Consider the following 14,684-nt stretch of genomic DNA (forward strand, 5'->3'; position numbering starts at 1 on the left):
AGATATTTTTTTTTGCTTTTTGGGTCACACCTAGCGTTGCTCAGGGGTTACTCCTGTCTCTGCACTCAGGAATTACTCCTGGAAGTGCTTGGGGGGTCCATATGGGATGCCGAGAATTGAACCCAGGTTGGCCTTGTGCAAGGCAAACACCCTATCCGCTGTGCTAGCACTCTGGCCCCAAACTACACAGATTTTTTTTAATATTGTATACTAACCTGTCAAATGAGGCCCTAAAAGATGTTTTCCTTTGAGTAGCGACCAATGATCAGTATAAGGTATTGTGTTAAATGCCTTTGGTGGGGAGGACATGAGATGAGAATACACAAAGGAGAAAGACATGCTCTCTGGTGTGGGTTTGCAGTTGAATTTTAGGAAGCTCAGAATTTATGGCCTGACATTATTATCTGTCATGCATAAAAGCACTTAGTAAATGGCTACAACTGAAAACAAAATAGGGACCCACAGGAAGGTGAGGTGGCTTACAGCTGGGGCTATCAGGAGTCCTTTATCTATTGATTTTTGGTTTGGGGGCTACAACTGGCAGTACTTAGGGCTTACTCCTCGTTCTACATTCAGGGATCACTCCTGGTGGGGCTCAGGGAACCATATGCCATTCTGGGGACTGGCCATGTGCAAGGCAAGGACCTTAATCCTCGTACTATCACTCCGTACCTTTTACTTGTTTTTCTTTATCTTGGACTGGGGCCACCATCAGCAGCTCATTGCTTACTTCTTTCTAACTCTGTGCTCAGGGATCACTCTTGGTGCTGTTCAGGGGTGATATGAGGTGACAGGGCTTGGCCGTGTGCATAGCAAGTGCCTGAACCCCTGTAATAGCTCTCCGGCCCTGTTAGGGGGTTTATAACAACAGAAATGAGACATGACTATAAGAGTTCCTGAACTTTAAGGGTAGAGTTAGGGAAGGAACATTACAAGTGAACCGAGCAGAAATAAAGGAGTAGCAAGGGCAAATCACCAGGTAGAAAAGCAAGGAAAAAAATGCTCACTGGCTTCCTTGAGTGCATGACAAATGTTAAGAAAAACAGAAAAATACTAAAAAGGTCAAGAAGGGTGGAAAGGTGCTGCCCAGCAGGTCAACCTGTACCTGTGGGGCGAGTGCATCAGCAGCCTGATGGTGCCTTCAGGCTTCCTGATACCCCCAAATTGCCGCTGTGCTTCTGGCTGAACCCCAACAAGTTGAGACCAAGTTTCCTGAGAAATTAAATAGCCAAAAGTTAGGTATGTGGGAGTCACTCCCACATACCACCTCCAGATCAGCTATACAAGCTCATTTATCAGCCTTGCTTCAGAGACCCATAAATAAATCGGGAAAGAGATCAAAATCAGGCCATCTAAGCAATTAATGGCCATAATTCAGAGATTCACAAATAAATTCCGGAAAAGAGCAGCACCTATAGAGATGTCTTCGGACCCCAAATATTTTTAAAAAATTTAGAATTCTAGGAGTGCTCAGCTGCTTTCATGACTGCATGACATCTCATACTATTCATAGCAAGCAATAAAAAATAAATTACTTAGCATCTGCCTATGGGGCAGACTTGGGTTGTGTTGGGAAAATTCAAAATAATGGTGGTGGGAAGGTGTAATGGTGTATGGGAGTGGTGTTGAAATGTTGAATGTAAACAATTATTGTGAACAACTTTATGAAAATAATATTTTTTAAAAATTTAAAAAGTAATGTGGAGTTCATGCCTGCTTCAGTCAGCTTAATCAGTGGCTGAATAAACAGCTCTACTCCTAAATTGAAAAAAAAAACACAACTAAAAAGGTGTTTCGAAAACAGATTTTGGAGGACCTGGAGTGACCAGTAAAGCTATTTGGATTATATTTTGCTGCAGAGCTTCTTAAACTTTTTCCACTGTGACACCTTTACATGGGAGAAACACAACACGGGTGCGGCCATCATATACATTTGATTTTCAATTAATTTCTGGCTGTTCTGAGTCCAGAAACCTTTTCCTGTTGCCAACATTTTCAGAAACCTTCCATTCAGTTATGCAACCCTGATCCCCACAGTTTGAGAAACCAGGCTTTAGCAGTGAAATGAGAGACCCCAAAGTTAAATTATTAGAAGAATTGGTACCTCCAAAGAGGCTAAAAAGAGGAGAGATTGAAGCAAAGGAAGTCAATCACTCAAGTTAATAAAAGTAGGGCAAGCAGAGAAGAGAAAACATTTTAGATAATAATGAAAAAATGGGCTGGAGCGATAGCACAGTGGGTAGGTCGTTTGCCTTGCACGCGCCTGACCTGGGTTCGATTCCTTCGCCCCTCTTGGAGAGCCCGGCAAGCTACCGAGAGTATCTTGCCCGCATGGCAGAGCCTGGCAAGCTACCCATGGCATATTCCATATGCCAAAAACAGTAACAAGTCTCACAATGGAGACGTTACTGATGCTCGCTCGAGCAAATCGATGAGCAATGGGATGACAGTGATACAATGACAGTGATACAATTAAAAAATAGTATTTCTTAAAGAATGAATAGAAAAGAAAACCTGAATAAAATCAGAATGTCACCGGGGCTGGGAGAACAGCAAAGGAAAATGGAGAGTTCATTTTCCTGGCTAGGGGGATAAAGTCAGCAGATGTAGACCGTCTGTTTCAATGCTAGGCTAAACTGTGAAAACCAACACACCATTCCGTTCCCTTGAACAAACATCTTCTAAATGAATCCTAAGGCTACTGCTCATCACATTCTGCATATTTGTTGCATGTTAAATAGGGAACTTAATTGTTGGCATCAACGCCGAGAATAAAAAGTAATAATTTGAAAAAATATGTGCACACCTAAGTTGACAGCAGCATTATTTAAGATAGCCAAGATCTAGAAACAACACAAGTGATAACTGAGTGGATAAAGAAGTTGTGGCACACACACTCAAAGGACAACTACTCAGCTGTGAGAAAAGATGAATATTCATCCTGCCCTACAATGTGGATGGAGGTAGAGTGTCATGTCAAGTGAAGTAAACCTGAGAGAGAATGTCAAATGCTAGATATCATTCACATATGCATGCAAAGAAACAAAGAAAGAGGACAATGTCCAGAAAAATAAAACCTTGGACTTAGAAGATCTGAGCTACCAAAGGAGGGAAGGAGGAGTAAGGAGGAAAGGGTGAAAAAGGGGGAACCAAGCCTAGATTATCCCAGTGGGCAACTTTACTACATGGCAATTATAATGCAAATCACTTCCCCTGCCCCTCCATCTTTGGATGACACCCAGTGATGCTCAGGGGCTACTCCTGGCTCTGTGCTCAGAAATCACTCCTGGTGGTGAGCGTGGGGGACTATATGGGGTTCCAGGGATCAAACCTGGGTTGGCCACATACAAGAAAAATGCCCTACCCACTGTACCTTTATTCCAGCTCTGCAAGTCACTCTTAGCTCTAATATTCACCCTTTCAAGTATTCCCCCCAGTAGCACTGTAGCACTGTCGTCCTGTTGTTCATCGATTTGCTTGAGCTGCACCAGTAATGTCTCCATTGTGAGACTTGTTACTGTTTTTGGCATATCGAATATGCCACGGGGAACTTGCCAGGCTCTGCTGTGCGGGCGGGATACTCTCAGTAGCTTGCTGGGCTCTCTGAGAGGGACAGAGGAATTGAACCTGGGTCGGCCACATGCAAGGCAAATGCCCTACCTGCTGTGCTATAGCTCCAGCCCAGTAGTAACAGCAAAATAATGTAAAAGTGTCATTTTGAGGTATAATCCTTTTTCCTCCTGCCCCTGCGCCCCCTCTTCACCAGGGCCCCCTTGGAGGGAGACGTGTTGAGTTTCCCTCCCCACCCCAAGCAGAGCCCCAGCAGCCTAAAACCTCCAGAACCCAGCCGCAGCCATGCTGAAGGCCACTCTCCACACACTCAGACGAGCCTCACCCATGAAGGAACCAGCAGAGGAACCCAAGTATGTGGAACTCGTGGCTGAGAACTCCAAGCCTGCTCGGATCGGGACAGGGTGTCCTCCACCCAGATCCCCAGTTTTCCATTAGCTTGGCAGCCACACCCACAAACTGTGCCCCCGTACCCCCCTCACCCCCGACCATGTAATCTCATCAACGGCCAAGATCCAGAGGCTATAAAATAAAGCTCCGGGAAGAGAGCAATGCAGAATCTCGCATGGCAGAGCCTGGCAAGCTACTTGTGGCATATTCGATATGCCAAAAACAGTAACAATAATGGGCCTCATTCCCCTGACCCTGAACAGGACAGGGACGAAAAGAGACATTACTGGCCCCCGCTTGAGCAAATCCATGAACAATGGGACAACAGTGATACAGTGGTTTTTTAGTGGAGGCAGGAATCAAATCCAGGGCTAGCACATGTAGGCAAATGCTCTATTGCTGAATTATAAGCCCAGCTCCCAGATATATATTTTTAAATAAGCAGAAAACTACACAGATACTGAAGTTCTAAGAAAAGGACAGTACTATGAAATATAAAGAAAAGAAATACAATTCATATACCTAACAGAATAACAAAAGGCTGATTAGATCTGTAAAACAAAGTAAACACATAGTAAAGAGATCATTGGGGATGAATTAATCGCCAAATTATTATTTAGTCTTTATATGGCACTAGAGATATATCACCATGTAAATATAGTTTATCTATCCCTCAACTTTATTCAGGGGGTTGAGGACGTTGGGCTATACCTAGCTCTGTGCTGTCTGCGGTGCTAGGGATAGAAATAGGGTGGGTTGGCCACATGAAAGGCAAGTGCCTTAATCCCTGTGCTTCACAGTGACTTCTCGATTTATTTTTATCTTTGTGGACAAGCAAATCTTTAACTAGATCTGGTGAGTTCAAGTCTGGTCTCTCCATTAGTCTGATCTACAAGCAACACCAGAATATTTCTCCAAATGTGTAAATTAACACAAGCATATACACTGTTCATAAAAGCCTTTGGCTGGCTCTAGATGTCTACTTGATTTTATGACTTCAGCATAAACTCCTCAACTGGCTTTGAGATTCTTATTCTCTGCTCTGCCTAATACTGGCTGCTAATCTTTATGCCTCCAATTTATGCACAAGGTCGCTTGGACCACTCTCTGCAATTCTCAGCCAACCAGGCCAAGGGTTCAATGTGAGGGCCTTCAGGCTACACTTGGTAGTGTTCAAGGGATCATATGGTGCCTATGCCTCTAGTCCCAGTTATTCATAATCTTCACTCCAGGGTAGTAATTTTTTCTTACCCTTTTTCCTTTCACTTTCTAATCTTCATTCATGTGTCTCTGGAACCTAAACGACTTTCCTTTCCATATATATATATATATATACATATATACATATGTATATATATAATCTATATCTATATATTTGGGGGGAGTGGGCCACACCTCTGCTGCCAGGGGGCTATACCCAGCTCTGAAATTGGGAGTTGTTCCCAGTGCTGCCTTGCTGACCATGTGGTGCTGGGGATCAAAAAACCTTAATCTCTGACCTAGCTCCCTAGTGGAGTCTGGGGATTCATATGGTGCCAGGGAGTGAACCTAGGCTTTCGACATACAAAGCTTGCACTTCAATCCTTTGAGCCATCTTCATGGCCCTAATGCATGTCTCGTAATTACTTGGACCCGATTCAAAATACTTCTGTAATGAACCCCAAACCACTATGTTAGACCACTTTATTCTTTTGTGCTAACTTATTTCAGGTCATGTTAATGTTGACTGCATCAAATATTCATTAAAACCAAAATAGGCTGATTGTGAGATTGATTTTCACAGAGATTAGCTGAATAATCAATAAGCTTTTATAGCATATTCAGGGCTTGAGTGGATAGCACAGGAAGGGATGCTATTGCTACTAAAAATTATAAGATCTCTACCTCCCATTCTAAAGGCTTTCTAAAATATTGACCTACCAAACACATTGGACATTAGCTAGTAAAGGTGGTCAATGTTTAGATCATCTCTAGTCAAACACTCTATTAACCTTGATTTAGAATTTGGGTACACTGTACATACAAATAAACTTTCAACACCACTGAATTTAATTAACTCACATAAATGAAATAACAGAAACTTAGAAACTTACATAAAGTCCATAAAATTTTGTGTTTAATGTATAATGAATAATACTATCAGCTATTTAATAAGCAAAAATCATTAGTTGTGAAAAAACAAAGGTAATTATAGATATTCCTTGGCTTGCCACTTGTGTTAATTCCAACTCTTCTAGGAAGGCAAAGTCACTGACATTGTAAAGAGCAGGGGGATGAGAAGGACTCATGTCAGCGACTTCACTCCATATTTGGTGGGAAGGTGTGACAAAAGAAAGTATCTCTCTGAAATAGTACATGAAGCATCAACACAGGCACTAAACTTACTTTTGGATTCACTAAAATGTCAGAGTACAATAGGTACCATTATTTATAGCATTGTAAAGAGGCCAACAGATACCATTATTCGTAGCACTGTTTCATAAATTTGAAACATTATTATTGGTGTTGGACCGAGAAAACCTAAGAAAGAATTACAGAAAGCTAAAGTCAAAAAGGGCCAGGCTAGGGCAAGAGAGGTAGCACAGTGAAAAAGCACTTTATCTGGTCCCCTGAGCCCTGCTAGGAGTAAGCCTTGAACACAGAGCCAGGAGTAACCCTTGAGCCTTGAGCACTGTAGGCTGTGACCCCAAAAACCAACCAAACAAAAAGAGCTGGAGAGATAATATGGGGTTAAAGTGCTTTATTGCATGAACTTCATGCTATTTCAATCCCTGCTACCACAAACTGTCCTTTGCACATCACAGGAAGATGTGATGATACCCTTGTTGAGACACATCACCCCAAGCACAGAGCCAGGAGTAAGCCCTGAGCACAACTGGGGATAGCCAAAAAACAAGAACAAAATAGAAAGGGAAGGAATTACAAATGGGCTACTTGATAGAAGCTGGAGAGATTGTAGGTAAGCTGCTTGCCTTGCATACAGCCGACCCTGATTTGATTTCCTGCACTGCATAAAGTTCCCTGGGAATCTGTAGGAGTGCCATCTGAGCCCAGAGTCAGAAATAAGCCCTGAGAACTGCCAGATGTGGTTCACATACAAAAAGCCAAAACAAAACAAGAAACAAATGGGGTACTGATAATCTGCCCTATGGATAACTGATAAGATAATTTTCTTATCAGTGAGAAAAAGGTATTGAATGATATTGAATTTACAATCAACTATGAAAAGAACCTAAATTCTAAATCCAACAAAACAAAACTTTAAGAGATACACATATAATCTGCCCCAAACTTGGAAATTTTATGAATAGTTGTAATAAAATGTTATCAGGCATCTATTTTTTTTGCTTTTCGGGTCACACCCAGCGATGCACAGGGGTTACTCCTGGCTCTGCACTCAGGAGTCACCCCTGGCGGTGCTCAGGAGACGATATGGGATGCTGGGAACTGAACCCGGGTTGGCCGCGTGCAAGGCAAACGCCCTACACTCTGTGCTATTGCTGCAGCCCCCAGGCATCTATTTTTTAAACAATGAATTATTTGTGTACAAAAGGAAAAGGGCTTTCTGCAAAGCCATTAACACCATTAGATTCTAGTTATTTCCTAGTCACAGTCGAATGTAGTTGGATTACCTGATAATATTTTACTTTATTTTTGTCCTACTGATAATTTTATTATTATTTAAAAAATTAAATCACCATGATATTGTAGTTACAAAGTTGTTCATGATTGGGTTTCAGTCATACAATGTTCCAACACCTGTCCCTATCAGCAATGTTTCCAATTCCCCTCTGCGTGCCTGACATTTAAAATATTTTTTTTTATTCTCACCGAGTTTCCTTCCAGTCACTTTAATGTGGCACAGTTACAGTAAAGATCATTATATGCCTCTGCCAACTGACCAAAAATAAGGCTAGGTTCAGGTTTACAGGAAACAGGTGGGAGGAGGGAGTATGACAGGCTAAGTTAAAATTTTTACCAAGAGGAAATAGTCAGACAAGTTTAGGAAATGGTGGATCCTAGACTAGATAACTGCCCTGGACTCTTAAAAGGTCATGAAAAAATGACAGAACTATTCTAGTCTCAAAGAGATATGTGAGACCTCACTAGATTGCTGCATTGATTTGGATTTTTTTAAAAGACTGCAAGTATTGTAAGTCAAAATAAGAAAGACACAGAGAGAGAAAGGCTACTAGAGCCCGAGAGAAAACTGAACAGGCTGAGAACGAGCTTTACATGCATGATCTCCAATCTCTGGCACTGCATGGTCCCCTGAGTGATCCCCAAGCACAGTGCGTAGGAGTAGCCCCTGTGCACTATTGGTATGGTGCCCTAAATAAAGTAATAAACAAAAACGGCTACCATGGGAACTCTGGGAGGGAAGCTGCCTCTGTTGGTGGGATTAGTGTTGGAATATTGTATGCCTAAGACTCAACTAGCAATAACTTTGTAAATCATGGCTCTTTAATGAAATTTAAAAAAATTTTGAAGAAAATCCCCCTAAAATTGGTTGTAAAAATTCTTGGAACAACTGGAAAAATCTGAATATGGATTGGTTAGGTGCTAGAACCGAGCACAGGGGTTAGGGCAGATGCCTGGCATGCACCAGACCAGGGTTCAATCCCGGCACCACATGTTCCTCCAAGCACTGCCAGGTGTGGCCCTGGAGGCCTCCACCTCTGGGGTGGCCTGGGTACCTTGGGTACCCCAGCATAGCAGGGCCCGAGCAGATAACATTCTTGGATTTTTGTGCTGAACTGATGGCTCAGTTGGCTGAGAAGAGACTGTGGGGCCCCTGGAACTCCTTAGCACTGCTTAGGAGCCCTCCAACCACCGCCCCCAGCCCCCAGATACATAAATTAATTCATTTTCTTAGCTATGACAATGGTATTGTGGTTATAAAGAAGTTGCTTTAAAGATATACAGGCTTAAGGTTCACTGGTGAAGTGACCATTGATCTTGATTTCAAATGGAACAGAAAAGAGTGCGTGTGTGTGTGTGTGTGTGCGCACACATGTGCATATGGCATGTGAATGTTCATTGTACTGTTCTTTCAATTCTGCAAACTTGTCACTTAAAAATTTAACAAGGTAGGGAAAGAAAACTGAGAGATGGCATTTGGGATGACAGAAAGGGTACCGGGAGAAGGGAAATGTAACATCACTTGAATTCTAAAAAGCGAATATTAAGTTTGAAAGAGTGGTGATAGAGGAAAAATCAAGGGTCACGAAAAAAACAACAGAATGCTCAAATAGGAATTTCTGAGTAAAATGGCTTTCTCTCAAATAAAGGTAAGGCATTCAGCCACAAGGGCTCTGGGGAAACAAGCTTAATTCCAAGAAAGAATGCTAGGCCTGGACTCAAGTGTTTTCACCTGGCATCTAAGTCATAACTAAACAATTCCATGGCAACAGAACACTTCATTCAGACAAGCCAGCAGCCTACCCAGTGTTTTAGTTCTCCTTGGTAGATGGCACAATTGTGGCTCAAACAGGATAAAAGGATCAACATGCAAAGTTTATGATAATGGTAACACAGAGCTGTTATGTCACATCATTTTCTCTGGTAAAAAGACTGAGAGTATTCTTTTCTCACCCAAAGGTGTCTGCACAAATCCACTACTTCCATTTAGAAGAGAATTTCTTAGTAAGATGAACTTATTACTAAATTAATGTTATTGAGGATAAGAAACGTTTTCCCTATAAGAACACTGATATTACCATTTGGCATGGAGAGTGGACTAAGAAAATTTTCCTTTTCTTTCGTAAATGAATGACATAAAAATGTACCAAGATTTTAGGGCTGGAAAGAAAAAACAATGGGCTACAGCACATACTTAGTATGTTTGAGGTCCAGTACCATATATGAGATCCCCTAGACATTGCAAGTGTAGTCCCTGAGTATTGCCAGGTGTGACCTCCCATCAAACCTTAGTGCATATTTTAACCACTGAAATGTTGACAAAATGCAGATTTCTAGGCATCACAGTCTGAAATTCTGACTGTTGCCCAAAATGGGGAAAGTAACCTGTATTTCTTCAAGGGCCCACAAGGGTTGGTACCAGGGTGTACCAACCCTTGTGGCTACTGATTAGAAATGATGATATAGTAAGGAATATTGGTCTAGGAGTCAGAAATTCTGGAATCAAATTTGTCACTACCTCATCTAACTCTGGACAAGTAACTGTCACTATCTTATTTTTCTCATATTCTGATTGAGGGGCCTCCCTCACATTTATCCAACCTCACATACATTTTGATATACACACAGATTTGATATTTGATATACACACCACAGGCACCTGAAAGCATGAAGAACATAACAAACAGGCATTGGATCTTTAAGAAGGAAGCCTTGAATTTAGCAAATTCATTATTATCTATGATATTCTGACCAAGAGCCAATTACAGACAATCCTTAACTCTTCCACTTTAGGCTTGATCTAATCAAAGAAGTACTACAGCAGAGGTTCTGTAGTACTTATTTGGTCTACTGCCCCCTTTTGGAAATAAAAACTTAGTGCCCCTAGAAATCTACCTTCTTTAAGCAAACAAATAAAAAGTGCCCCTCACTGCATGCAAGCTCAGACATTCTTATTAATCAGTTGGGAGTTCCTCTCTGTCCCTAACAAAACAGAAAGCACAAGACATAATAAGGACATTATTAAATACTGTGAAAATTCTATCTAAAATGAGGTTCACAACATAGGATATTTCTTACCAAGTCTATGAGTTTGGTAACGGGAACTTCTCGAATGGGTCTTTTCATACGGCACAAAGCCTCTAAAGATGTGCCGAAACAACTGGGAAGGTAATTGCCACTGATTGTCAAGAAGTAATCCTTGCCTCGGTCCAGGTGAAGGACAAGAATATCTTCAATCTTATCTTCTCCTGAGTTCAGGATGGTCACAGAATCTTTGCTGACGTACACATCAAGGGAAATATCTATCGTTTCATCTGAAATATGAGAGATGACACATAGGAATAGAGCACCACTCTCCCCAACCCCCGAGGAAAAGTAAAAGGGGATGAGGACCACTAGACAGAACCTCTCAACAAAATCAGCATGTGATGGAGGAGAGACTGGATCCATAACAGAAGTATCCCCAATCTGAGAGTGATGGTAAGAGACAAAGGGTTAGAAAATAAGAAGTTAAACAACGGGAGGGCATGGGAGTCATGAGGAGATAACACATCACATGCAGACAAGGGGAAAGGGGAAACTCACTTGGCTCCAAGTAGCCCTCAAAAGGTTCAGCCCGAAGCCATGGCTTGCAGTACTGTGAGTCATTAAGTTTTGGGATGAAAGAAAAATGGCAGGCAACCTGTCCATTGTTGCTGATCTGAAACGTCTCCTTCTGTAGTTTCCGAAACTTCACATTCTCAAACACAAACTGGGAAATAACAGACAGACACAAACATGCATCACTAGTAGGGGAAGTAAGTCAGTTGGATTATTCCAGAGAGAGTATGAATAAGGTAATGATTAACCAGGTACACAGTTGCCCTAAACGTTCACTAATTGAGTTAGCTGTATACTATCGCTTAGCATGTATTATACTCACATCAGCAGAGAAGTTAGGCTGCTCTTGCTACTTCTCTAATATACTCTGTTCCTGGGATCCTAAGAGGTAAACCCAGACTTTGAGTCAAGGTATTCATTCCATGGCCAAGCTCTGGTTCATGAGATATAAATTAACCAGAGTCTTTGAAATATTAAAATAAGGCAGCTAATACCAGAGAGCTGACTACATGCCAGGTACTGTTCTAAAGGTGTTGCATGCATTAAATTCATGAATCATCACAACTACCCTCTGTCTAGAAGAGAACACAGTGGCTTTGAGAGGGTGAGAAACTTGGCCACAGTCACATATTTATTAAATGGCAGTGATGAGACAGGAATGGTGACACTTTGACTTCAGTCCACATGATCTTGCACCCACTTTGTTTTGTTGCCTGCTCTAAGTAATAACATGGTTTGCCCTTACCTAACCACAGTAGGTAGTAGAGGGGGTAACTAAGTACTTCTGCTCACCTCCCTCCTGCTGAGTTCTAAGGAAGGAAGGAAATCATTTTCCATTCGGTCCATAATGCGCACAATATCTTCAAACACTTTTCGATACCTCAGTTCATCTACAACCTTCACCTGCAAAAAATTAATCATTGTTTCAGTCTTACATGCTTTCACCTTCTCTTCCTTCAAGATTATCTAACAATTTAAAACTGTTCATTTCTTCTTTTTTTTTAAATTCTTCTATTCACCATGTGGAAAGTTACAAAGCTTTCAGGTTAAAGTCTCAGTTATACAATGCTCAAACACCCTAAAACTGTTCATTTCAGCAATTATTAAAATAAACTGTGATGCTAACAATATCCTCAAACACTTTCTGATATCTCATTTCATCTACAACTTTTATATAAAAAACAGATCCTTAGTTTTTGTCTGCATACCATCAATTCAGGTATCTCTAAGAGTCTCTAACATTTCTTAAAAGGTCAGCAAAACAAATCCAATTAAGTGTCATAGAATCAGACACTTTAAAGGTCAGGTTAACTGGTTAGTATTCTGGAAAAGGCAAACCTCTGTGTTAAGAAGCTTGGTAAGAATAACTATCTAGGGAGAATTATTTTCTTGTTCCACTGGTAAGCAATTTGGTAATGGAGAAAATCTAATAATTGTGGCAAAATGATTTATTGTATTGTACAAAAAAGATATCTATTACTATTTTAAAATTATTTTTCCAAGCTAAGTATGACCCATTTATTTGATATAACAATCAGTTTTATGCAGAGGGCATTGTACCTCCTGTTATTCTTGCCACAGAATCTCTACTCGGTAGCACTAATACTCTTAGAAATTAGTACAGAATGGTTCTATCTTCACAAAACATTAAAAAAATTATCTGCTGAGACTCATGAATGGCATAATCTACTCATGAGGCTTCCTGCTTGATCCTTTCTACTTGAAGATCAAAGAAGAAAACATAATTCAGTTATAGGAATTTATGTGCTCCAAGCATGAAACAGTTCTGATCACCAACACAGGCATCAAGTTAGGATGAACAGAGGACTATAAAAATGGTATAGTCTGTTAGAGATACCAGATTTGATGGGAAACAGACTAGAATAAGGAACTGACTGATATAATAGCAACACCATAATGCGGAGTCTTTTTGCCCATTGTCAGTCATATATCTATTATTATTTCTAAAGTGATCATAAAAATGGTGAACCATCACACAAACAAAGATTTCAGCACAAAAATGATGAAAGATTTTAGTACAAAGCTGAGCTTATACAATGATAGTGGTATATCAGTAAATAGAACCGATGGGATATTTTAGAAAGCAATCGACAGGAAATGTTCTAGGTAGTAAATAACAACATCAAAGTAGAAACAAATTTCTTAAAGACTGGAGAGATTTCTACAAAATTTAAACCTTAACTCTCAAGCCCGTGACTTCTTTCTGGGTACCCCAGACCAAAAAGACCCTCTGCGAATCCATCTAGAACTCAGAGCATGCCCCCAGGGACTCAGAAAGCTGAGTTTGGTCTCCTTTGCCACCGTCACCCAGGTGCTTCAAGGGTTCCTACCCCCATGCCACCCAGTGACTCCTGTGCCATCTGTGACCTCTTCTTGGGTCCCCTGGACTGAAGATGAAGAGTCTCCCAAATCCCTCTAGAACCCCAAACCACCAATATATACCTTGTTGTTTATTATCAATAGACAATGCCACCTTTTCATTCTCACCAATTCCAAGGGTTTTTGTGTCTTACATATTTCCTCAAATATGTCTATTTTAATCATTCTATACAAATGGAAATATTAGACACTGAACTGCATGACCAGGGAAGTGACATTCTAAGGGCACAGACATTGATAGAGTAATAATATGAAGAGCACTGCTTGCTGAAAAGGAACAAATTAGGTCAGACTTCAGATAGCTGTGAATCTAAAACTCAAATCATAACACTCACACATCTTTAGGAACAATGGTTAAACAAAGGATTTCACTTGCTCTGGCAGAAGGGACAGAAGTCCTAACAAATCACTGGGCTCAAATAAACCCTCAAGCCTCAATGATGAGGAACTCAAATCAATGCTCCAGACAATGGGCATGGAACTAAAGCAATCACTGGAATAAAAATTCAACCAACTTAAAGATGAACTGATCCAGGATATCAAAGAATACATACAAATGAAACTGAAGGAATTAAAAAAATACAATAGCAAACCACAGCAACAGAATTCAACGCACGGTAGACCGTATCAGTGATACCGAAGACAAAATACTAGCCATTACCAGTAATGAAGTGAAAAAAAGAAAAGTAAATGAATGGAACAGAATATAAGATTTGTGATAGATAACAGCAAGAGAAATTATCTTCAAATCATAGAAATACCAGGAGAGGAAAAAAGGTAAAGGGGAAGAATAGTTGGTGGAAGAAATAATAACTGAGAACTTTCCTGAAATCTTGTGATAGGCTCTTGCACAAATTCAAGAGGCCCAAAGAGTAACAAACAAAATAGACTCAAACAAAAGAACTCCAAGAAACATAGTAATTGGGCCCAGAGTGACACTACAGCAGATAGGGCACTTGCCTTGCACACAACCGATCTAGGTTTGATCCCCGAAATTCCATATGGTCCACTGAGCTCTGCCAGGAGTGATTCTGAATGCAGAGTCAGGAATAACCCCTGAATACTACTGGGTGTGCCCCCAC

The 14,684-nt window shown here is 40.8% G+C and overlaps 1 protein-coding gene across 1 annotated transcript in view; it reads right to left on the reverse strand.

Annotated features, from left to right (window-relative positions):
- Positions 1–14,684, reverse strand: part of OCRL (OCRL inositol polyphosphate-5-phosphatase) — a 74,843-nt gene that overhangs the window by 11,663 nt on the left and 48,496 nt on the right. Inside the window, exons 15-17 of the mRNA XM_055119969.1 lie at positions 11,995–12,105; positions 11,188–11,353; positions 10,681–10,916 (exon numbers count right to left, since the gene is read on the reverse strand). Of these exons, the coding sequence (XP_054975944.1) occupies positions 10,681–10,916; positions 11,188–11,353; positions 11,995–12,105 (513 nt within the window). The remainder of the gene's footprint in view (positions 1–10,680; positions 10,917–11,187; positions 11,354–11,994; positions 12,106–14,684) is intronic.

Source organism: Sorex araneus, chromosome X (genome assembly GCF_027595985.1).
Source record: "Sorex araneus isolate mSorAra2 chromosome X, mSorAra2.pri, whole genome shotgun sequence".
Lineage (NCBI taxonomy): Eukaryota > Metazoa > Chordata > Mammalia > Eulipotyphla > Soricidae > Sorex > Sorex araneus.